Consider the following 25315-nt stretch of genomic DNA (forward strand, 5'->3'; position numbering starts at 1 on the left):
TATAAGTAATTTGAAAAAATAAATTTAGAAATCTAATTCCATAGGTAACAAAAAAGTGTCATGTTAACACATGCATTTATTATATATTTGCGTGTTTGCATTATTTCCAGCATAACTTGCATATTTTAAATATTTTTAGTTGTTTTTTTACATTGGATTGTGGTAACTTGAAAATGATTTCTAAGGGAGAAACCTATTTTATATAATTGATTTGCAGTCCAAAAACTCTCATCATAAGTAATCTCACCTCCATATAATGTAGGTATTTTCCTCCCTTGTATCTCTTACATTTCCATTCTCAGTCACAAAGTGAATATTTAAAAAATATAACAAACAAGCATTTTTTCCTTTACAAAACATAAATATGTAAGCATTAACAAAAATAATCACATAAAGGGAGCAATCATGTTTGGCCAGCAAAATAGGCCTGATTCACCCTAATTTACCTCTTCTTGCAAAGGTTACTTAAAGCTACAGTATGTGCTTTGGTTTTGCATTTGCACCATTTAATATGTTTTTGCCTACTAATATTGTGTAATTCCTGTATTGCCTAGGTACGGATCCTATCAATGGAAAACTGAGAGACCATTGTGACACAAAGTTTGCACAGTCCAGAAAGTTTAACTTATGACTTCTCCTTTTGGTCAAGTATTGCAAAAATATTGAGAACTTTGTTTCTTCTTTCTCTGTTAAAACAATGCACAATATATTGAGTCTCAGGCAAATAAGAATTCCAGGTTACAGCTTTCCAGTGGAGGAAGAAATAAAATGATCTGTCTGCTGAAAACCAAGACAAATTGGTGCTCCGAGCAGGGAAGATGACAGCATGATAAACTACAATCCTTCATAGTGTGTTCTTAAACGGAACAATTCATGTTATGTTTCGACAAGACTCTCAGTTTTGGTGGTCAGTTGTCAAGGGGTTTATTGCTGAAAGCACCAATGTCAACATTACCTTAAACCATTTGCTTATCAGAAAACGATTAAATATTTTGAGTAGAGTAAACCTGAATTAACTTACAGCTTAGGAAGACTATGATGAAACCCATAAGATAGATAAATTAGTCCCTTTGTCATAAGCAATTTGGTTGATTCTTCCACGTACACAATCAAGTGAAATCGACAACATTGTGCCATTTTGCACATTGAAAGATGAGCGAAGGGATACACTGATCCATTGACTTCCTTCTGGCATCTGACCACCAATTTGTTGAGCGACTATCAATGGCTGCACCTCATCACTTATCCGTGTATTTAATGACACCTTAACAACATTACATGAGTGAATTAATTTCAGGTTGAAGGAAACACTGACACCGCCATTTTCTGCAAAAATTAAATATTTATGAGCAAACTGACCGGTAGTGATGATCTTTATTACTTTATTCTGTGGAAAATCCTGGCTGAAGTTCAAGAGTTTATTTCTGACTGCACCTGTAGGTAATCCAGTTTTAGATACAGAAGCTGTGATAGCAGTAGAAATGGCAGTTGGTATCCAGATAAGACTTAACATACTAATGCCCGAATTTTCGCCAAAGTATCGAACATTGCACTGTGCTGGAGATAGAACCTCAAAACTTATTACATCTCCAGAGCTGACTTTGGTAGCACCAGATGCTGAGATGGATGTGTCTCTGTAGTTAACACCTGACTTAAAAACCTGCATTAACTCAGAATTTGATCCATTCCTATTAATGTAAGCAATCAGAGTAAAGCCTTCACGTACACATGTTGGACCCATCGAATATAGGGCTTGTTGGAAAACAAATTTTACAACACCAGAATCAGTTAACTTGATACTTCTTCCATCATGAGACAAGCTGATCATGTACGGATCAGAAACAGAAATGATCTTGAAGGTTGGGCGGTAGTTCGTTTGGTAATGCATTGCCGTAGACATTTGAGCACTCATGGCCACCGCACCTGTGTCATGAGAGAGCCAAAACAAACTAAGTGGTGTGTTAAGATCATAGACATGAAAGTCTCTGCTCTGGTTGCAGAACTGATTGGGGCTTTTTAGAACCACAGACAAAGTTTGGCTTGGCTCAACTTCTACTGCACAACTTATACTTGTGCTCTGAAAATATTTCCCTTCTGGCTGTTCAATTCTGGAACCGCTTAGCTCATACCCTTCTTCACTGTTGTTAAGCTTTAAAGAAAGTTGAAGAAAGTTCCTGCAATTATGTTTTACTGCAAAGTTAAGGTCAGCCCATAATAAGCCATGTTGTTTGAATACAATCTGGTTATCTTCTGGTGTCAAAATTTCACATTGCATCTTCTCCCTGATCTTCAAGCTGAGCCCTGGATATATCTGGGAGTCAGGCATTTTAGGAGAGGGCATGGACAGACCAGCAGACCATGAGTCACATAATTTACTTTCACTGATTGCTGTGCAAACAGTGTCACTATCAGCCGTACATGCAAATGCAACAACTCCTTCTTCACACTCTGAGCAGGCCTGGCATTCCTGAAGCTCTTTATTAAAGAAGTACTGGTCACCACATATTCCCAAAGCCGCATCCTTTTCAGCAACTCCGAGACATCTGAAGCCACCTGGGGAGAAAATAGTACAAATGTTATCATTAGGGAGGCCCAGATTTACATTTTGTGACAACTAGGCCACTTTTTCTTTTTCAACTTATGCCCCACCAAACATCTTTAACTTTATACTTCTAGTTTTCAATGTATTAACATATGTTTAAGATATACACTTGGAAATGATTCAATCCTAGTTGTATTAATGATTAAATGTTTAGATTATGTAGCACATGTTTTCAGGGCATACCCACAAATATTAAGTACCACTGAGATGTATTATATGTATGGGGGACTGCAGCAGAGATTGTAGATGGACATACAGTGCTAAACTAGTAGATAAAGAGATTGGGTGGGATGTACTAAAGTTTTCGGGGGTTTTACCGCATTTTCCATATGTTCAAAGCACCGGAATACTTTGTCCCGGTAGGTAATGCCATCTTCAGATGGCGTTACACAATAGAAGCCTATGAGCCTCCCATCTCCCCCTGCAGCCCGCACAGAAGAACGGCAGAGGGACTTCTGAGTGTTAAACCTGGAAGTCCCTGTATCCAGGGGCATCTTATCGGGAGAGCTGTCCTTTGCGATATTCTAAGTACATACCGCGATAATCAACCGCAGTATGTACCCGATGAGAGAAGCAGGATGTACTGCAGCGCGGATTCGGTGCTTAGTACATCCCGCCCATAGAGAAAAAGAGAGAAATTAGATTACATTAACGGAGATATCTGTTGTGATCCCCCATTTTCGTTCATAGGTTTCTATGGGGGCTGCTAAAATGCTGAATTTACTGAGTAGCCATCTTCAGAGCCTTTGTGCTACAAAAAGCAAAATTTACTGATAGATCTTGTGCAGCTGCCCGGATCCTATCAAAGACCCTGTACCCGAATATGTTTATTAATACATCCTGGCGATTCTTAATTTCTTATTGTCACGATGAGAAATTATTATTATGTCGTCTAAAACCCAATAATTAATAAATATGACCCTATATAACAAATCTAATAAGTAAAATACAAAACAAAATAGTAAGTGAGCAAGTGTACCCCAGCTACTCTAGGCATGTACATCTGTGACCATCATAAAATACAGGCCCTGTTGTAGTTTGATAACAAATAGCTGTCTGGTTTGCTTATATAGTAAAAACCCTGGTCAGATGTCACATGAAATAATAATACATGAAATGAATGGAATTGGTATGTAATGCCGGCTATCCGGAAGCCTTCTGTCAGAATACCGACAGTGGCATCCCGATGGTTGGTATCCCGACAAGGATCGGGTAAGTATACTTACCCTCCCTCCTTCCCCCCCTAACCATGTTTCCTTACACACACACCGGCCGGCTTGTACTGCTGCTGCTGCGCATTCCCAGTAGAAGAAGGAAAAAATAACACATTATAAATGGCTCAAAGCCGTTCCATGTGAAAGGCACTGAAAAAAACCGTCCAGCTTCTGCCTGTTTATTGGCCGGCCGGCCAATACCGGCAAGTGTGAAATAGCCCTAACATTACTGTACTGCACAATGCATGAAAGCATCGCCCAACAGGACGACTGTTATGTCCTCTTGTAAAAAGTGGTTACTTGGCCTTTAGATAATTAAGATAAAGGTAATTCAAAGGTCTTCAGGTTAAAATTAGCAGTCTGTCATCTCTATACAATGTTTCTTAATAATATATTTTCTATTACAGCATCAGAGTTTTTAGAATACGAATATGAATTATTGTCATCTTCAAACGAATTTGACAGACGAAATTACATATGTACAGGCACATCAATAATGAACAGTAAAGCAGCAATCCATGGTAAAAGGTATACGAGCAATAAATAATACACAGACAATAATAAATAAATCAGCCAACCAGATACATTCATAGTATTCAACATGCGCACTACAAAACTATCCCTCCAGAATGTTTAATATTAAAGTACCTGGAGTATTTAAGCACTTTATCCTCTCGCCACAGATATTTGGTGAATTCATACATTCATCTCTGTCCTGGAAAAAGTGCATTGAAAATATAAACATATACAGTATTTCATAGTCAGACTTTTAACAAATAAATGTGTATATACTGTACAGTGTGTTGTGTGTATGTATTGTGATAGCAGCTGGTGTTTCCGCCTGGTTAGGGACCAGGAACTTTTTGCGTGTATGGCAAACTTAATAACCACAACACTACAGTACTAGCAACTGCTATAACAGTATGAAATGAGGTAATGCTACAATATTTCTGTATGTACAGTACCTCTCATCACCATTATTGCAGCAAATATTGTAGCAAATACACGCAATAGAGTAATTCAGCTTACCACATAGTAAAATGTTATTTAAAAAAAAGTGCTCATTTTCAAACATACACTTTAGGATAAATTAATTATACATTATGTACTGGACTTATGAGTAAAGAGTAATCTGGGTACACACTATACGATGTGTACCCAGCCGGCGGAATGACGCAATGGAACGATATATCGCGGCAGCTGTATACACTGCACGATTCAGTGTATGACCGCACGATATATATAGCCAGAAGATGTGGTAATCGACACTATGTAGCTGAATGGTGTCGATTACCACATCTTCGCATCTACAGATGTGACGATGTGATGAATGACCACCGTTCATGCACGATTAAGTCTACACACTATACGATCTGCATGATATATCGTTCTGATCCACGTCTGTACAATATATCATAGGATATATCTTATAGAGAGACATTAGATTATATTTTTGTTTGTTACATAACAGGGAAAATTACTTAAAGATGAATTAAACTAAAACTTTTATTAGATATATGGGCCTATTTATCAATTAATGTTTGCGGGATATCCCCCTAAAACACCCATTTTTGGGGGTACCTGCAAACATTAAGGATCCTTGGTATATAGCATGGAGAGAACACAGCAGGTATTTCCAATATCTGCCGCGGACCGTCCATTTCTGCCCACAAAGCAGCCCCCATAGGTTTCTGCAGATGAATATACCAAGCTAGGAATGCGAAGCTCTGAGCCAAACCAGAAAGACGATGATAGCATGAGGCATAAGCTATCACTCTGCTTCTAGCTCTTCGCCGGAACGTGCTCTTATCATAGCCCGTCTCTCGGCAAAACCATAATGGTAAATTTTCAGGAAAATATTACATTTCACAGTGCGAATTTAGGCAAAAAACAAATTGTGATAAAAAAACATGCCCCATATGTACATACATTTATAATATAGAAGTGATAAATTACTTTATCTTGTTATGATAGTGATTTACACCAGATGAGCAATTTTAGCTCTTGCTGACAGCAAACTGCCATGGTGATTTCTGTAAGACTGGGCAACAATCTATTTTGTACCCTGACAGGGGTTACCATCTCGGCCTTGTAAGTTCATGCATTTCACTTTGTACACTGTCTCAATACAGCATTTGCATTGCGTTCTCATAAATTACATTTTGTGAGTAAATCTGACATGGGTATATGAGAGCAAGAAGCAAGGTAAATGGAGGTAAGAAAAAATATGGCAAATAGGGAAGTGGCAAAGAAAGAGGTCCAAATATGAAATGTGGTGTCGTAAAAGACGCAATAGCTTTAAGGCTGATGAGATAAATCACCATTAAAATTCATAGCACATCAACAAAAACAAAAACACTCGTCACCTGGCAAATCCGGTCAATGTTTTCAGAACATTCTGACAGTTGGAAGAACCCAGCAGGACACAGAGTGCATTTTTCGCACTGTGGAGGCGTCTTTTGGAAATTGCAAAACTCATCACTCTCACAAAGGCCACAGTCAGGTGGTGGCCTTCCCACATCCATCACTTTGGCATCCACATCCATCCTATGTACAGAATAGGTTTTCTGGAGGTGGTTTCGGACCTGGCTCTGCAATCCTTGAAGATGTGCTTCAAAATACTGCTGGATGTCCTCCTGCAGGCTCTGGAAGGACATATGTTTGACGGTGTCAAAGAGGATGCTGTACTGGCCTTTAATGATGTCCATCTGTTCATACATCCTCCTCTGTTGCTCTATAATTTCTCGCTGTTGGCTAACCAATAGGCTCTGCTGTTCTGAAAGTTTCTGCTGCAGTTCCGTTATTGTCTTTTGTTGGATTTTCAGTGACTCAACAAACCTCTCTTGTCCTTTGGCCAGTTGTAGCTGAAGAATCAGGGCATCTTCTGATGGGACTTCATTTTCCCCTAAAATACATAATAATAATTATGTCGACATCTATTTTTATACTGTAACTTGAAATGAATACTTATGTATCCTAAATGGATATACCTCTACTTTCACAAATTGCTCTGCTTTGAATGGATGCACAGCAATGTCATTCCTCATGAGAAGTGAGGATAAAATTCAGTGAATGAAATCATTTAGCCACACACTTCCTCGCAGACCAGCGAACAGCAGCATTTTTATGTAACAGGGCGGGGCCTAATGCAGTGACGTGCGGTGAGGTGTCTTTTGATCAGAGATGTCCAGAAAAGGTAGACAGGGGAGGCAGTGCCTCACCTGCCATACACTTTTTACTCCAGAGTTTTGACTATAAAAATGATTATAATAACACAAAGAAGATATTTATATTTTCTTTACATTTTTCTTATAATCATTATAGTCTAAACTCTAGAGTATGCCTATGTATGACAGGAAATGCTCTGCTAACCTGCCTCACCTGACCGCACATCACTGGCCTAATGATGTGGTGAGCCCTGCCCGTCTCCGAAGTTGTCAGCTGCATCTCCTCTCCGGGCTTCTCCTTGAGAGGAGTTAATTAAATTAGGCAAGTATGCTTATAGGTATGAAGTCAGGAAGCCGGCAGTCAAGATGCTGACCGCCGGCTTCCCGACTGTGAAATCCTGGGATGGCACTAAAGATAGGCGCCTAAATACCGACACCTGTCATCAGCCCAACGTCGAAATCCTGACGTCCGGTATACCAAACGTAGGTAAGCCGGGTGTCGCAACCTGTTAGCTGCACGAGGTGGGGTTAGGTTTAGGGACTCCTGGGGGGACTTAAGATTAGGCACCCTCGAGAGGGTTAGGCTAGGGGAAGGGGGGGTTAGGGTCAGGCACCCCCAGGGGGAGGTTAGGGTTAGGCACCCCCGGGAGGGTTAGGTTTAGGGAGCGGGGTTAGGTTTAGGCACCCCTGGGGGGAGTTTAGGTTTAGGCACCCCTAAGGGAGGTTTAGGGGGGGGAGAGGGGAGGGTTAGGATACGTACCAAGCGCAGTCGGGATCTTCATCTGCTGGACTTCCGGCCTTGGTATTTCATCCGCCAGGCTTAGGTCCAGCGCTATGTTGTACCGATTCCATGCTTATAATATGGTATCTAAACTACACATAGGGGATGATTCAAAAATGGGAACTAGGCAAAAAAAAAAGGTGCTAGAGGGGCGGATTTATAATATGCAGAGATTATGATGAAAGGGAGTAGTCCAAACAAATCTAAATTTTAGGGTCAGAATAAAGTTGCCCAGCATTTGTGGGCTACATGCAAAAGCAGACAGTATTTTTCCATGGGGGCAAAAAAATATTTGCACCCCTTACATTGCAGCATGGCTTGACCAGGTGCACAGCCCAGGTGCACAGTCACTTACTTCCCTATTATTTTGATTGATAAAAATGGACACAAGTCAATTATGTTCCCCCTTCTCAAAATTCAACTTGTGTTACTCTAGAAGATGGTGAAACAAAATATGACGCTAGACAGCTGCCAACTGAGCTTCACAAAGGAAATAATCACCCTCCAAACTTCATACATGTTATTCAGCACAGTTTCCTTAATCAATCATCCCAGCGTGTTGTGTCTAACTGTACAATGCCTTTTAAGATATAAGAAATGTAATCAACCTTTTACATTAATATAGTATATCGCCATTCACCCTCTATATAGGTAGAGATGTCTTTTACCTGTGTACGCAATAGATACAGGAGATAAAGATGTCATACAATGAGGAGCCCTAGTCAGCTGCATGTTAGAAATACTGTAATGTGCACATTAGTTATAATTAATTTTACTCTGTAGCCCACACAATTGTAATCAGCTTCTTATACAAAATAGTTTGGTATGCATATTATAATTAAACATATTGGGTATACATACTGAGTCTTAAAAAACCTCTCCTGAGTGTGTCCTGGGGGCAATGATGCCAATTGTACAGGGAGGCATGGGGCTACAATCGTGTCATTGTAGTTCAGTGGTGCAATCCATGGCATCATCAAACCCCCTGGGTGCCTACCTCATTTGGGTAGCATGCAGGAGACTGGCCCACTGTTTTCTGAGTCTAGGAGAGTGCCCTGAAAATTCCTGACTGTCATGGATATTCAGAGAGCATAATATAAGGGATCATGAAGAATTGGTTGTACGTCTCTTGTTTCAACTTTAAAAATCCCATTAGTCTGTATTCCACATTTTGGCACATCTAATACTATTCTTTAATACTGGAGAGGTGGCATGGCTGTCAAGTGTAGGTCAAGTTTAGTGCATGCTCACTTGACTCACTCAAGTAAACCTGGACTGATACACAGGTAAACTTGTCAAAAGGTTTATCTCTTCAGGGTCCTGCAGAGCTGGTGCAACCATACCCAATGATGATGGTGTCAGAACTTGAAGTACTATCTAGCCACATCTGATTGGATGATTGCATATTGATCCCCCAGTACTGAAATCTATAGCAATAATGCTCTATTATATAAACTTGCAGCCGCCTATTCACGTTGCTTAATTTAAGATTCAACTGTGCTACTGTAGTAATAAACAGGACAAGCCTACTCTGTGTTATGGGGATGTTTGCTTAAGATCCAAGAGGAAATATTTGAGATGGAATTTCTGCTGAATGAGAATGGGAGGGAAGACGTCCCATGGGCAGCAGGCAGCAAGGACAAAGGTAGAATACAAGAAGCAGATGTTTTTCAAAGTAAAATAAAATGAGCCCAAATAATATAATATATACTCATATATATTAGATCTTTCTGGGCGGTACCTGTGACAGGTTAGATCTTAGCTTTACATTATAACTAGTATATCATTGTTTGCAGGACATTACTGCTGGTATAATATATTTTAATGAGAATTATCGTTAGACCATCATGGGGGAGATGTATCAATCCTTCAAAAGATATAAAGTGGGGACATGTCCCATAGCAACCAACAGCTTCTACAGTATCTATCATTTATCAAGCACAGTCTATAAAATGGAAGTTAAGCTGGGTACACACCTACTGTAACTGATATATCTGCAGATGATGGTTGTTCATACACACTGAACAACCATCATCTCATACTTGCCGACTATCTGGCTGCTCCTTCCGGGAGGGAGCAGCCAGATCGGCAGAACAGGGGGCGTGGCCGGCAAAAGGGGGCGTGGCCGGGCGGGCTGAAGGTCGTTTCCGGGTGTGACAGGGGCGGGGCCACGTGATCGCGTCATTTTGGCCCCGCCCCCGCTACACAATGCCAAAATACAGGCATTGTGAAGCAGGGGGCGGGGCCAAAATGACGCGAATCGCGTCAGCGGCCCCCCGCTGAAGGGGGTTTATCAGGTACTGACGGGGGGGGGAGACAGGGGATCGGCGGCATGCGGGAGGCTTGCCTGCCTTTCCGGGGAGGCGGGAGCTGCACAAGTTTATCGGGAGGCTCCCGCCCGAATCGGGAGGGTAGGCAACCCTGCATCATCTGTCATCTGGCCGCGGATCGCACTGGCCGGGGGTCGCCCCCGTGGCTTCCGCTGCAAGTGTACGGGTGGTCAGCTCACCTCCCGTATACACAGCACGATGGACAGATATACAGTATCTGCCATTGTCTGTGCAGCACAGCTGACGCCATATGTCTGTGAACAACGTCGTTCACAGATATATCGCTGGTGCACACTGGCCGACGAGCACACGATATACTGGCCGATCGATGGCCAATATACTGTATCCACTAGTGTGTATCCAGCATTAGAGGCTAAATGGTTGCTAAGGACAACAACTCTACTTTATCTCTATCGAAGATTAGCTACATCTCCCCCAAAAATTTAAAACAATTAATAAAATGGCGGAGGGCAGATGTTGCCCATGCTGACACAGATCCCAAGATAATCAAGACAATAGGAATAATAATAATAATAATAATAATAATAAATAATATCTGTCAGGGCAAAGAGATATGTACAAAAACATATATCTTACAGTGAATATATAAAGATTAAATATATATATGGAACAGTATGAATGACCACCAGCCATATGGCTGGCGGTTCAAATACCGACACTGGCAGACCGAAAATCCTGACAGGGGATTTAGGTAAGTATCACTAACCCTACCCCCCTCCTAACCCTCCCTTAGAGGTGCCTAACCCTAACCTCTCCTCCTAGTGCCTAACCCTAACCCCTCCTAAGTGCCTAAACCTAACTCCCCCGTCCCCGCAGCTTAAACCTAAGTCCCCTGGAGGGGTGCCTAACCCTAACTTCCCCCGGGAGTGCCTAACCCTAACCCCCCCTTCACCTAGCCTAACCCTATCCCTCTCGGTGGGATTTTTTCCTCTAAGTCCCCCCCGGGAGCCCCTAACCTAACCCTACCCCCCAAAACCGCCCCCCCGCTCCCGCCACACAGCTTACTTTCGTTCGGTATGCCGGGAGTCGGGCACCTGGCATAGGTATAATGACAGACGTCGGGATTTCAACGCATGTCATTAGTACCCTGCCGGGATTTCGACCGCTGGCTTCCTGACTGCATCCCATATACAGTATATATCAGAATGAGTTGGACTTTAAAATAACAACAATATAATGTGTACATTACAATAATGATCTCATGACATATATTCAATTTATAGACCTCCTAGGCTAAATTAAATAAAGTGTAGTTTATCTAAATAAACTTCAAAGAAAATGTATCCCTAGGCTATAAGGCTACCAAATACGTGGCACGCAGTACTTTGTAGATTCAAAGATTTTAATAGCATCATCCGAGCTCTTTATGCCATCTTGTGGTGTAATAAATATGTGGTTAATGCTTCCAACAAGTACATTTATAAAAGAACCTCAGCATTAAGTGCTATATCCTACACCGCATACAAACAACACTAATTCATACCAGATGACTGAGCCTCCTTAAGGAGATTCTTTAGTGGGACTCCCGCAGATGAAACCTTGGTTTTTATAATGTATCACTGTTATATTACGTTTTATGGGAATTATAGATGTTATATTAATCTTGTTGGGTAATATCACTGGCATATTAGATTTTATATATGGTATGTGCAGTTCTGCTTTGGGGACTTGTAGGTTTCTTAGCCATTTAAGGATAAATATAATAGATTGTAAGATTTGGAAAGTTCCCAGATATCTGTGATTTAGCCATAAGATTTAAAGGTTTTCATGTTTTGGGGGATTTTTTTAAGGCAAAAACCAGGTGGGTTAAATCGCTTAAATCTCAGCACTGTCATTAGACCAGGGGTGGGGAACCTTTTTTCAGCCGAGGGCCATTTTGATATATACAGTATAACATTATTCGCGGGCCTGGTGTAGGCCATGCCCCTTCCGTGTGACGTGACCTGGGGGCGGAGCCACAATCGCTTGTGATTACAGCAATGCCCAGAGCAGGAGCTGTAAGATTCTGGTGCCATTCTAGGCACCCTGCTAGCCAGATGAGGCTAGCAGAAAAAAGCTCAGAGTGCCAGTCCAAATGATTCCACGGGCCTTATACGGCCCCTGGGCCTGAGGTTCCCCATCCCTGCATTAGACCCTTCATTTTTTTCCTGACATCGTTGACTCTTTGGCACTGGTGTCAGTCCAGAAGTTAGTCCTCAGCTATACGGGTTTAGTGAAGACATCATGTATATGAATGATGTCTCTACATGGCACGGATGCCTGAACAGTCCAATTTTTACATTATTCTGTTTTGTGGGTGTGGCCCCACCTATAAATTTGAATAGCCACTCCCTCATAAATGACCTTGCAGGCTCCATTTAGTAACACTCTCCTATGTGGTTGTGTAACCGCTGCTCTGACATCACATATTGCCTACTATTATTAGTCTGCAGTAAATCAATTAGAAAATGTATCTCAGTGGACAATTCTAGTTTCAAGATACACTAATTTATACTCCACAGCATACATAGTTTAGCTATGAGATTCCTAAAATGTAATCCTAGCATCAAGTGACCATCTAATTGAAAGTTAAAAGGATGGGAAACATCTGTGTGCCCGTGGTCCCTTAGGCTATTATGAACATATGTTTTAAAGACACAACATGCAGTCAACAGACGCGTCAAAACTTATATCAGTGGCAGATCAGGCCTAGATACTTGGGTAAGTGCTATAAATTAAAACACCAGACTGCAAATACCAGGGAACCCAGCAAAAATGATACAAATGTGATTTTAGCTGCTGGAATATTGGCAGTGGTATGATTATTATACAGTATTCATCCACAAACTATTTTCTCTCATTTATTTCTTCTTTACTGTTTTAGAATTTTCACCTTCCTGTCTATCTTTAAATCCATTACACACAGTACAGGCAGTCATTTTGCAGACTGCAGCAATATTCATCAGGTGGCAGCCATTGCGGTAGCTAGTGATATGGAAGCAGTACTGCTGCACAGGGCGTAAGGCTGAGTTAGCGTCACTGACGCCTGTATATCACTTACCGGGATGGTTGTTGCTAGATCCAAGTTGGAGAATGGATCTTTGACGTCACAACCGTGTGACCGCTACGGCAGGGCCGGTCAGCTACCGGTGTTACTATCCACGTGGGCATAGAGGGAGAATATAAACCAGTATGTGCGATATATGGTTTGCAATGTGACTATCTATGTACAACATATGACTGGCAAAAGGAGTACCTACAGTCAGTGGCATCACTAGGGGAGGGCGGGCTGCACCGGGTGACACCATACGAGAGGCTGACACTAAAATAACAGATCTGCTATGTTATTTTGGTGTCGACTCCTGAGATGGTGTCACTGAGCAGCGCTGATGGATAATGGGCTCATGCTTGGAAAAGCCACAAGTGTGGTGAGAACGGGAGAATGACACGCGGTCACGCCTCAAAAGTTACACATCAGGGGGTGTGGCCTTGCTGGCCATGCCCTGTTTTATCTGCAAGAAGTCCCTATGTGCCGTACTGGGTATCACCAGCCATAGTGATGCCACTGCCTACAGTATGTGCAAAATATGGCTGGCAATAGTAGTACCTACTGCATGTGCAATATATGGCTGGCAATGGGAGTATCTATGTGCAATATATGGCTGGCAATGGGAGTATCTACATTATGTGCAATTTATGGCTGGCAATGGGAGTATTTACATTATGGGCAATATATGGCTGGCAATAGGAGTATCTATGTACAATATATGGCTGGCAATGGGAGTATCTATGTACAATATATGGCTGGCAATGGGAGTATCTATGTACAATATATGGCTGGCAATGGGAGTATCTATGTACAATATATGGCTGGCAATGGGAGTATCTATGTACAATATATGGCTGGCAATGGGAGTATCTATGTACAATATATGGCTGGCAATGGGAGTATCTACATTATGTGCAATATATGGCTGGCGATGGGAGAATCTATGTACAATATAAGGCTGGCAATGGGAGTATCTATGTGCAATATATGGCTGGCAATGGGAGTATCTACATTATGTGCAATATATGGCTGGCAATGGGAGTATCTATGTACAATATATGGCTGGCAATGTGAGTATCTATGTACAATATATGGCTGGCAATGGGAGTATCTACATTATGTGCAATATATGGCTGGCAATGGGATTACTGTATATCTGTGCTATTTATGGATGACAATGGGTGTATCTATGTGCAATATATGGTAGAACTGGGATTATATCTGTATAATACCATATATGGAAATGGGAGTATCTATAAGGGGATGTAGTTATGAGAGCCGCCGGTCTCAATCCCAACAGCGGAATCCCGGCAATGGATTTAACATAATCATCGAAATACCAACGCCTATGTTAATCCCGAACTTACCTGCCCCAGTCGAGATCTTCATCCATCGGGCATCCGCTGTCGGGATTTGAACAGCTGCCGGTATTTCAATTCCTTTCCTCTAAAGGTAATTTGTATATGGATGGAAGTAGAATATGTGTGCAATATATGGATAAAAATGGATATAAATGGGGATATATCTGTGCAATATATGGTTGTCAATGAGAGTATCTTTTTATGTAGATTTAATCTCCAGTACTTGATGACCTTAAATGGGCCCATTCATCAACCTTCAATTGGGCCAATTCAACGTTTGGCCGATGATTTTGCAAAACAAAAAAATGGCAATGTATGGGGTTCACTGATCATATTTTGGTCGTAATCAGCAAATTACGATTTCCAACATGTTGGATTTTGTAGGCCAATCATGGCTCTAGATTGGCAAAGTATAGTAACGATCAGCCGATACAACAATCCATGGGCTCGATTCTATTCAGCGCGATGTAAATAGCTCCGGGAGTGAGCTCCCGGAGCTATTCAATACACCGCGCTGACAAGTCCGACTAATGATTTCTTCTCTCATCCCTCCGGGGATGAGAGAAGAAATCTGACAAAAGTCCCGGCGCGAGGCTGTTTTCTGCCCTTAGCACCGGGAAAACAGCCTCGCACCGGGAAGTTAGGTCGGGGAATGCCCGTTATCGCGCCTAAACACCCTGTTTAAGGCGCGATAACGAGCCTTCCCCGACCTAACAGCGCGATGAATTGAATAGCTACGGGAGCTATCTCCCGGCGCTATTTACATCGCGCTGAATTGAATCGCGCCCCATGTGTAGTAAAATGAGGCAATTTTACAAATTGCAGATCCGATCTTTGGTGAAAATGATCGGTGAGTCGCTAGAAAATGTCAGCAATGCATGGACGCATATTGGTGCATCAAAGATTCATTATATTGGGGAAAATAACTTGGCATCAGGGAATCGTGTTTTGAATTTGAATAATCATAGTGTAAAACGGCTAAATAAAATTAAGGCTGTGTGAGAGACCTACAATTCTACGTACAACTACAACTAGCACATTGTGTTTTACAGTGTCACAGAATGAAAACAAATTACATGTCTAAAATGTCCAAACAAAAGACAATATGGGATATATCTATTAAGTGTAGAAAATTGTTATTTCCTAGTTATTAAAAGCTACAGCAAATATAGGGCCTGATTCAGAGCCGTTCGCTATTTGTGGTCGTTCGTTCAAAAACAAGGGGTGGCTATTCAAATGACCCGTTCGCAAATTGCAGTCTGTTCCCACCTCTAAGTCTGAACGAGCGAGCAAAACATACGCTCGTTTATTTGATAAAAACGCCCCCTGGCCGCATGCACCATACGTCATGTCCGCTATTTATTAGATTAATCGAGTACATCGTACAGCGTATGAACTGCTCGCTATTCTTGTGGTTGGTGTTTTCAACCGCTATTTTGCGAGCAGTTCTGAGTTAAAAAGAACCAAGTGACGTGGTCAATGACGCTGCTGTATTAATTATGCACTCCTTTAAAACGCCCGTTTTGACCTTTAAGCACGCCTGCGTTCGGATCTCCACTCCCCGTTTTCAAGCACCTTCCCCTGTTACCACCCACATACGCCTCATTCTGTCACTTAAAATAGCAGGCCCTCGCTATATTGCGTACCAACGAATTTCGGCCGCACTGACTGGTTCGCGCATGCGTACTAAAAACCGTACGCATGCGCAGATGTGCGAACATCGCTCGGAACGAGTGTACTGCCGCTAGCGAGTGGCTCTGAATGAGGGCCATAGGCCCTCATTCAGAGCCATACGCTCTGAGCAGAGCGCACGCTCTGAATGAGGGCCGCCCTCCATAAAAATGGAGCGTCCTCCTGGACGCTCGTATAGCTGTGGGTCACCACCCACAGCCTATACGAGCGTGCAGTTTGATGGCTGCGATGGTCGTGACCATCGCGACCATCGAAACTGCGAGCCGGAGCCTGCGGTTGAGGTTTTCAACCGCAAGCTCCCCGTCAGGGAGGCACGCCCCCGGCACGCCCACCAAAGGGGGCGTGCTGTCAATCAACATCGACAGCAAGCCCCCTTTGATCAGACACAACGAGCGAAGGACTTTCCTTCGCTATCTCCCGGCGCTATTTACATCGCGCTGAATTGAATCGCGCCCCATGTGTAGTAAAATGAGGCAATTTTACAAATTGCAGATCCGATCTTTGGTGAAAATGATCGGTGAGTCGCTAGAAAATGTCAGCAATGCATGGACGCATATTGGTGCATCAAAGATTCATTATATTGGGGAAAATAACTTGGGATCAGGGAATCGTGTTTTGAATTTGAATAATCATAGTGTAAAACGGCTAAATAAAATTAAGGCTGTGTGAGAGACCTACAATTCTACGTACAACTACAACTAGCACATTGTGTTTTACAGTGTCACAGAATGAAAACAAATTACATGTCTAAAATGTCCAAACAAAAGACAATATGGGATATATCTATTAAGTGTAGAAAATTGTTATTTCCTAGTTATTAAAAGCTACAGCAAATATAGGGCCTGATTCAGAGCCGTTCGCTATTTGTGGTCGTTCGTTCAAAAACAAGGGGTGGCTATTCAAATGATCCGTTCGCAAATTGCAGTCTGTTCCCACCTCTAAGTCTGAACGAGCGAGCAAAACATACGCTCGTTTATTTGATAAAAACGCCCCCTGGCCGCACGCACCATACGTCATGTCCGCTATTTATTAGATTAATCGAGTACATCGTACAGCGTATGAACTGCTCGCTATTCTTGTGGTTGGTGTTTTCAACCGCTATTTTGCGAGCAGTTCTGAGTTAAAAAGAACCAAGTGACGTGGTCAATGACGCTGCTGTATTAATTATGCACTCCCTTAAAACGCCCGTTTTGACCTTTAAGCACGCCTGCGTTCGGATCTCCACTCCCCGTTTTCAAGCACCTTCCCCTGTTACCACCCACATACGCCTCATTCTGTCACTCAAAATAGCAGGCCCTCGCTATATTGCGTACCAACGAATTTCGGCCGCACTGGTTCGCGCATGCGTACTAAAAACCGTACGCATGCGCAGATGTGCGAACATCGCTCGGAACGAGCGAACTGCCGCTAGCGAGTGGCTCTGAATGAGGGCCATAGGCCCTCATTCAGAGCCATACGCTCTGAGCAGAGCGCACGCTCTGAATGAGGGCCGCCCTCCATAAAAATGGAGCGTCCTCCTGGACGCTCGTATAGCTGTGGGTCACCACCCACAGCCTATACGAGCGTGCAGTTTGATGGCCGCGATGGTCGTGACCATCGCGACCATCGAAACTGCGAGCCGGAGCCTGCGGTTGAGGTTTTCAACCGCAAGCTCCCCGTCAGGGAGGCACGCCCCCGGCACGCCCACCAAAGGGGGCGTGCTGTCAATCAACATCGACAGCACGCCCCCTTTGATCAGACACAACGAGCGAAGGACTTTCCTTCGCTCGTCACGTCTGGTGCATGCGCACGACGGAGCTCCCTCCATCGTGCGCATGCTCAGTGCAGAACATCGACCCACTTGCGAGCGGACAGCCGCTCGCGAGTGGGTCTGAATCAGGCCCATAGTCATTATAAAAAAATATACATTTTTGCATTTCCTTTATTCTTACCACTGCCAGCCAGTATCAATAAAGCAGCGACAGAAACTCTATGTTATCACCCTGACTTAATAATAGACCTCAATAGATAGATAGATAGATAGATAGATAGATAGATAGATAGATAGATAGATAGATAGATAGATAGATAGATAGATAGATAGATAGATAGATAGATAGATAGATAGATATTCCTCTGTGTCTAATCCTGCCTAGAGAAGTCAATGTAAAGTAGTTAATAATTAAACAGCAATCACTCACTACATCACATGGAACATACCCCTGGGAAAGCAATTTGATACTTTGGAACATAATGCTACCTTTCAGCAAATTTTACTTCCACTTGCTGAGTTCCCTGGACACATAATTCAAGATAATGCAGAACAGAAGAACACAGAGCGCGCAGGTAATGAAATACTAATGCAGTCTCATAAAGAAACAGCTGTGAGAGAGGGGATCGATAGAGTAAACAGAAGGAAGATAAATTCTTCAATTTGAAGTGTTTTCTTTCTCAATTAAAGTAGGCACTTTAAAGAAAAGGAAATGCCAGTAGGAGATTTATTTCTAGGCACATCAGAAATAATCAGGAAACTAACAATTTCAGAGCCCAGTGGGACACATAAATATTAGTAACAATTCAGTAAATATTTAGCCCATTTCCTACTTGGTATAAGAGCTGAAAGCTTGTTTAACAGCGATTATTCGGAAAACACATTCCCAAACATGACTTGTCCTGACAACTGAAACGTGCTGCCTGCCTTTAATGATATTGGACTAAATGCTTCCTAAGGACTTTGTATTCAAATACTTTAAGTGCATCTGAATCACAGGTGTCTGTGTCCTTGACCCTTACAGTTGAATACAACTAGATGTCCCCAAGGACTGACAGGACGGTGGTCCCTACAAGAAGAAATCCCACTAAAGAATTTCTCTAATTCCAGGGGATACCCACATAGAGACTGATGCAGATTTGAATGCAAGTTGCCCATAATTGCTTCCTTATTACATACCAGGCATTAAATGATTATATTTGCCCCAGGGGTGTTTTAAGGGAGGAGGGGGCCCGTGTGCACTCCTCGTGCGGGGCCCCCTCCTCTCTCCCTGGTGGCTGGCAGCCGACTGACGCAGCTGGCCAGCCACCGGAGCTTAGTAGACTCTGGGCACTAGAGTGTGCCCGGAATCTACTGCGCATGCGCAGAACACCAGAAAAATTGTCTGCGGTGGCCATTTTACCGGTGTTCTGAGCAGCAGTGACACCCGACGCGGGACCTCGGACAGGTAAGTTTAAAAAGAAAATGGGTGCAGTGTGGGGCCCCCCTGGACCCAGGGGCCCGTGTGCCCCGCACACATTGCACCCATTATAGATACGCCACTGATTTGCCCATACTATATGCAGAGCTCTAAAGAGAAGACCCCTATCTGTACACTTGGTTTGATACACATCATCATTATCAGTGTGCAGTTCGACACTTCTAAAAATAAGGATATTTATACTTCAAGCCAACGCTACACACTGCAGCCAGCATTTCTGCTGACACATCCGCTCTTTAGAATGCCACATTACAGCGTAGTTACTCTTTATAAGTCACCACACTCATCGTTGTAACGATGCGTACGCACGGCACACGCATGGCTGTATAGCACAGCACTCGCCAGGCTGTGACTTGTCAGAGAGATGTGCGGTTCGGTTTTACTCTGATATGTTCAGATCTCAAAAACAGCATTATATTGGCTATGCGGCTGTCACGTGTTTTGGATAGCCAATAAGATATCCAATAAGATAAATCCGATAATTTGGCGATAAGAACCGAATAAAACCGAACCCGCACATCTCTAAAATATAGGTCGGCCACACACTCGACCATAAATCCTAGGTATTACAATTGTACTTCTATTTTCCTCTCAAAATGATGCAAACTTTGCATTTTTGCATATATAGGGAGACATTGGGGCTGAGGCTGTGGGGAGTATACTCACACCCACATGACACTGGCCACACCCACATAGCACCAGTCACACCTCCTCCGCTTCTCACAATAGGCCCTTGTATGTTTCCAGTCCCAGACCCATGTGGCTCATAATCCTGCCCTGTACACTCCGCAAACAGGAGTTTGTTCAACTGTGCATCAGATGAACCCATAATTTCTATTACACCTACCCATATTACTGGTATATAATCCTTCCTTTTCCCTTTAAATTGTTGTTGCAAACCCCAGAATTTTAGTCAATAATTATATGTTTTATGTACGTAGCTTTATTCTGCACAGCACTTAAATAAATTAGTGCTATCTGCTACTCAAGAATACATATATAAATAAAATGTCATTATAATAATATATTTCATATCACACGGTATAAGGAAGTCTTAGATTTACATTTTGCACCCCAAGTACCTATAATATTCCATTGTCTATGCAGCAGTTTTAGTTCTCTTTAAACAATCACCCATTCATCCGTCTGCTGGCATTTGGCACAATCCCCCGCTACCTCCCTCTCTAACCTCCTGTATCTTTTTGAATATATTAATATGGTTAACACTGTTAATTATTTCCTCCAGTGGGAGCTGCCATTCATTTTCTTTTTAAAGACCATAAAATGAATCAGCTCAGCAGTGGAAGATGTCCTGAATTTGCTGAGATCTCAAACACATATGTTCAAGTTTGGACTTGCCGTGGAATGTCTCAAGTCATCCAGCAGTTGGCCCCAAGCATGAGGACCCTTCATGTCTGACGCAAGGAAAACATGGCAACAACTGTAATTTACCAGGACCACTCCCCAATTATCTCTGTGCATTATTATATTGTGTAGTTATAGTATCAAATATTTTACTATTAATAAAATAAATTTTGACTCAGGAGAGGCTCCTACAAGCCACAGTTGCTTCATTGTCAGACCCTTGGAACATGCTGTCCTGGGCAAGTGAAATAGTTTTACTAGGTTCAAATGAATACATCTGTGTAACTTATTTTTGTTTCCAATATTTAACATTTCTTTATTATTTTAAATGACTAAGAAAGTTAAATTGATCAAACTTTCAAAACGATCACATTTACTGCACTATTACAGTATGTTTAGGGGAGATTTTCAGGTATTTGGAATTGTCCCAATGCAAGAAATATTATTCAAGGTTTTCTGTAAAAGCATCAAGTGACAATGCAGGACTCCCACATACAAACCATATAGTTATTGTACAATGCTGGTAGGAGTTTAATATAAAATAATTGGTGCTTATACAGAGTCACGAACAAGTCGGCCGCCGATGCAGCCGCATTCCCTGCTCAGAAAGAAAAGCGTTTTTTCATCTGTATTCCAAGATGGCCGCACCGCCCCTATCTATCTGCTTGTGCTGTAATTACTATCACAGGGCATTTTCCCCAGCTTTATACCATTGGAAAGAGAAAAGTCTGGAACCATGCAGATCTCTGCATACACAGAACTCTGTACAGTCTGCAACGCTGCCTACATGCAGTCACTCAGCTTAGCCTACGTGACCAGTTACTGTATGCCCATTCACCTGCAAGTTAGATGTAACTGAGAAGAGTACACCTCCGAATAGTTCATAGATGCGTGCATCCAGCTCCGATGCATGCGCAGTTACTAAAAATCATGAGATCCATCCGTAAAACGGACTAGAGTGCCACTGTGTGAATCAGACCCTCTGCGTTTATGCTACATGAACTTTATACATAATTATAACTGTAATAAGGGGGCATAATGGTATCTAGTGTGTACAGATATGCCCAGTTACATTGTGGCTGATCATGCCACAAACATGCGCCATGCGATTCCCCGTGCCTGCATACGTTACGGTACGCTATGGAGTGCACTACGATCGCACCATGCATTCCTATGGAGGTGTGTCTGCGTACACAGCGCACGTATTTGCTCGCAGACGCAGGTCTCACATTATGCGTGGTGCGATTTGCCACACCAGCGGCAAGGATATAGCTGGTCATATCTGTACATTTGTGATTGTTACTGCTCTACTCCTTTTATATATGGAATCACTCCCACCTGCAGAGTGATTCCATATATAGACGCTATTGTTGTAACAGTATTCTGCCACCAGACCCACAAATACTTAATATTCTTTAAAGTTAATTTAATTTAGCATAGACATGATAATAGCTGTGTGTTCAAAGAGGTTCTAAGTCCCCTGAGGTCTTTCCTATGCCTATTATGTGAATTAGCCTTAATTACCAGTCATTTGTACTAGAGATGTGTGGTTCGGTTCTCCAAAAATATGAATTTACCCGAATTTTGTGAACCTGGACAGATCCGAGTCGCGGTTCTAATCTTCCCGCAGTTCAGAATTCGAATATTAAATCCGAATTTCAGGTTTTGGATTGCAAGAATTACATGATTTTAGCTGTTTTTAAGAACATTTTATAATTAAAAAAAAAATAAAAAATCCAGATCCAAAACTAAAACTAAAACCAGAACGCTTGAGGGTAGTTTTGCAAAACAAAAACATGAAGATGAATCCAAAATAAAAACCTAAACACGGGGGTCAGCACGCATCTCTAATTTGTACACATGTACACTAATGCAACACATAATAACTAAACAATATAATAATGCAATGCATAACAAATAATGCTGATCAGAATAAAGTATTTAACGCTAAAAAAAATACTAATGTATAGGGACCACGAGAAAGAAAATCTATAATAAATACAAAATATACATAAGCTGGTGCTTTACAGTATTCATGACACTAATACAGCTATTTGTTAATAATTAGAACAGAGATCATAGTGCTGGGTTATAGGGGTGATATATATTATCTCAGCAACTCTTCTAAATAAGTTAGTAACTATTCTCCATGATTTCTTCACCTGCTCTGCACATTGCACACTTACTGTACCTGGTTTGATGTCGCAGGTGAGCTGAACTCCCAATGGAGCTCCTCCGAGTTCCGAGTTTGAGTATTGTTGATCTGGTGCCTCTCCAATAAAGTGAGCTGCCCTGTCTGACAAATGCACCAGCGTCTGCCCTTCTGCAGGTGCGCACCCTTCCCCAGTGCAAGAAACTCTGCTCCGAGACTTCAAGCGGATCCGCAGGGGCAGCCTACACTCAATACCTTTACAATCCCTACTAACGTTGCCGCTGTGGTGTTGTGTTCCACCCCAGGTGTCCGTGCTACCAGAAAAGTCGCCTCTTGCTGAAGCGGAGGGCTGATGGCTAGTACTCCCAGACTGGAAAAAGCCATCACTGCTGGCTGCGTGTCTATGGGTGCGTGAGGTTTTGCACCTGGCACCCATACACGGCTTTTGCTGATCATTTTCTATGGAGCTGCTGCTAGTGCAGGGTGGACCCCCAGTGCATCGCTCCGCAGGGATTTCATAACATATAAGCAAGATGAACAGACAGCTTAGCCATGCACTGGACCACCAAGCCACCATGGTTACCTGCAAAAAGAAACAAAAACAAAAATGAAAAAAAAAACATTAGAAGTAAAGATAAACTCTTAACCACCAATAACCGCTTACTGACATGTTACATAATAATCTTCAAAGGAAAATACCATCCCAGCCACTTGGACTTTTCAGGAATTCTGCTCTAAAGTTACATCCAGGATATATATACACACATACATACATAAAAGCCTTTTACCCTTTTAAGCATGTGTCTGCAATTGTCTGGTGACTGGCTTTAGAATATTTTCCTTAGCTGGAACAAATCTTGGAAGAGAGGTTTTATTGCCAGTACCTAGGGAAGACTTGCCGGAGTCAGGTCCTCTGTGATTCTATATCCAATTAATGACTGATCATCAGTTCAGAGAACTCAGTCTATACAACCCAGTGACCTCTTCCAAAAAGCTAGAAGCTGGGGAATGTAATGTGCAACATTCCTCAGATTTCATTAGCTTCAAATATCCCAGAGACCACCCATTAACCCCCCACTCACTAGCTTAAAGTATTCTGCAACTTACCTTAAAATTACAGTGCCCTTGTTATGTCATACATCCATATGCATTTCTTCTTTGGTATAATATACATCCATCTCTGGAGCTTTGTAGAATCCACTGAAGTTCCTCTTTCCTTAATTAAGAGTGTCCTGGGTATCCCCCCATGCTGTCACTTTGACAGAGCAGGGAAGAATAAGGTTTAAGTGTGAGTGACTCCAGCAAATGTAAATCCTGGTTTTATCCTAATTATGGAAGCAGGGACAGGAATGCTTCTCTCTGTGTAGTCAGTCAATCTCCCCTTCAGACTGAAGTTTGCAAAAAAACAAATCCCTTTTTTCTCTGAGGTTCAGCTATAGTCAAGTTGTTCAAGAGCTATTGGATTTCCCGGCCACTTCCTGCATTTTTGTGGGGAGAGATAATTTACTTACCAAAATAAAATCAGGAGCCAAAAATAGGTATATGTCTAAGTCTCTCTCAGTTTGCTTACATATACATGAACACATGAGAAGGGGCATCTCAGCATCTGGGATCGCCTCCAGCCTTTAGCCGTCCAGGAGAATCTTTCCTTTGTTTCTGAAGGCTAGAACAAAGGATGGCTAGAACAAAGGCTAGAACAAAGTGCAAAGTAAAAATGTTTTGGGAGGAATTTGACAGCACTTGTTTCATTTACCTTATATCAAATAAAGTCAGTTTCTCAGTGGGGCGGTTCCACAAACACATCTAGTTGTAGATCCCAGGATGTAATGTCTGTTCATTGCTTGTATGTAGTCAGTGGCTGGAATAAGTGAAAATAAATAAAGATAGATAGATAGATAGATAGATAGATAGATAGATAGATAGATAGATAGATAGATAGATAGATAGATCCTGATTCATGTACGCTAACCCAATGGGTATCGCACATCTCCGATGGTGGGAGGACTGTGCATGCACAGAAGGTGTACTGTGCTTGTGCAGCCCTCCGTCTGCGAGTTCACTTGCAGAGCCTCCCAGCAGCAGCCTGATTGACAGGCTGCGGAGTTTGAGAGGCGGAGCGGGGGCGTTCCTGGGCAGCGTTCCTCGAAATGGGGGCGTGTCGTCCCGTTTTCCAGGAGGGACTAGGCCGGGGTCTGCGTGGGTGCATGCAGACTTCATGGCCTCGCAAGCTAAAGCTTCCCGCAGCCTGGACGAAGGGACAACAATCGCGACTGATTTTTCCGATGGTGACCCCAGGCTGCGACCACGGTCGCAGCGCTGGGATCACGCAGATGCAGCAAGGAGGTGTCTAACACCTCCTTCTGCTTTTGTAT

The 25315-nt window shown here is 42.4% G+C and overlaps 1 protein-coding gene across 2 annotated transcripts; it reads right to left on the reverse strand.

Moving 5' to 3' along the window:
* Positions 1 to 24318, reverse strand: LOC148475016 (uncharacterized). Of its 2 annotated transcripts, none has more exons than XM_088457813.1 (5): positions 24051 to 24318; positions 22983 to 23526; positions 6183 to 6721; positions 4465 to 4531; positions 1 to 2553 (listed from the first exon to the last, which is right to left on the reverse strand). In XM_088457813.1, the coding sequence occupies exons 2-5, from the start codon at positions 23518 to 23520 to the stop codon at positions 1034 to 1036; spliced, it is 2664 nt and encodes an 887-aa protein (XP_088313939.1). In that variant the 5' UTR covers positions 23521 to 23526; positions 24051 to 24318; the 3' UTR covers positions 1 to 1033. The 2 variants fall into 2 exon arrangements, with proteins under 2 accessions (XP_088313939.1, XP_088313938.1); XM_088457812.1 differs by lacking the exon at positions 24051 to 24318 and adding an exon at positions 23732 to 23886.
* Positions 24319 to 25315: the final 997 nt, after the last annotated feature.

Source organism: Taudactylus pleione, unplaced genomic scaffold, assembly GCF_031769625.1.
Source record: "Taudactylus pleione unplaced genomic scaffold, aTauple2 ptg000788l, whole genome shotgun sequence".
Lineage (NCBI taxonomy): Eukaryota > Metazoa > Chordata > Amphibia > Anura > Myobatrachidae > Taudactylus > Taudactylus pleione.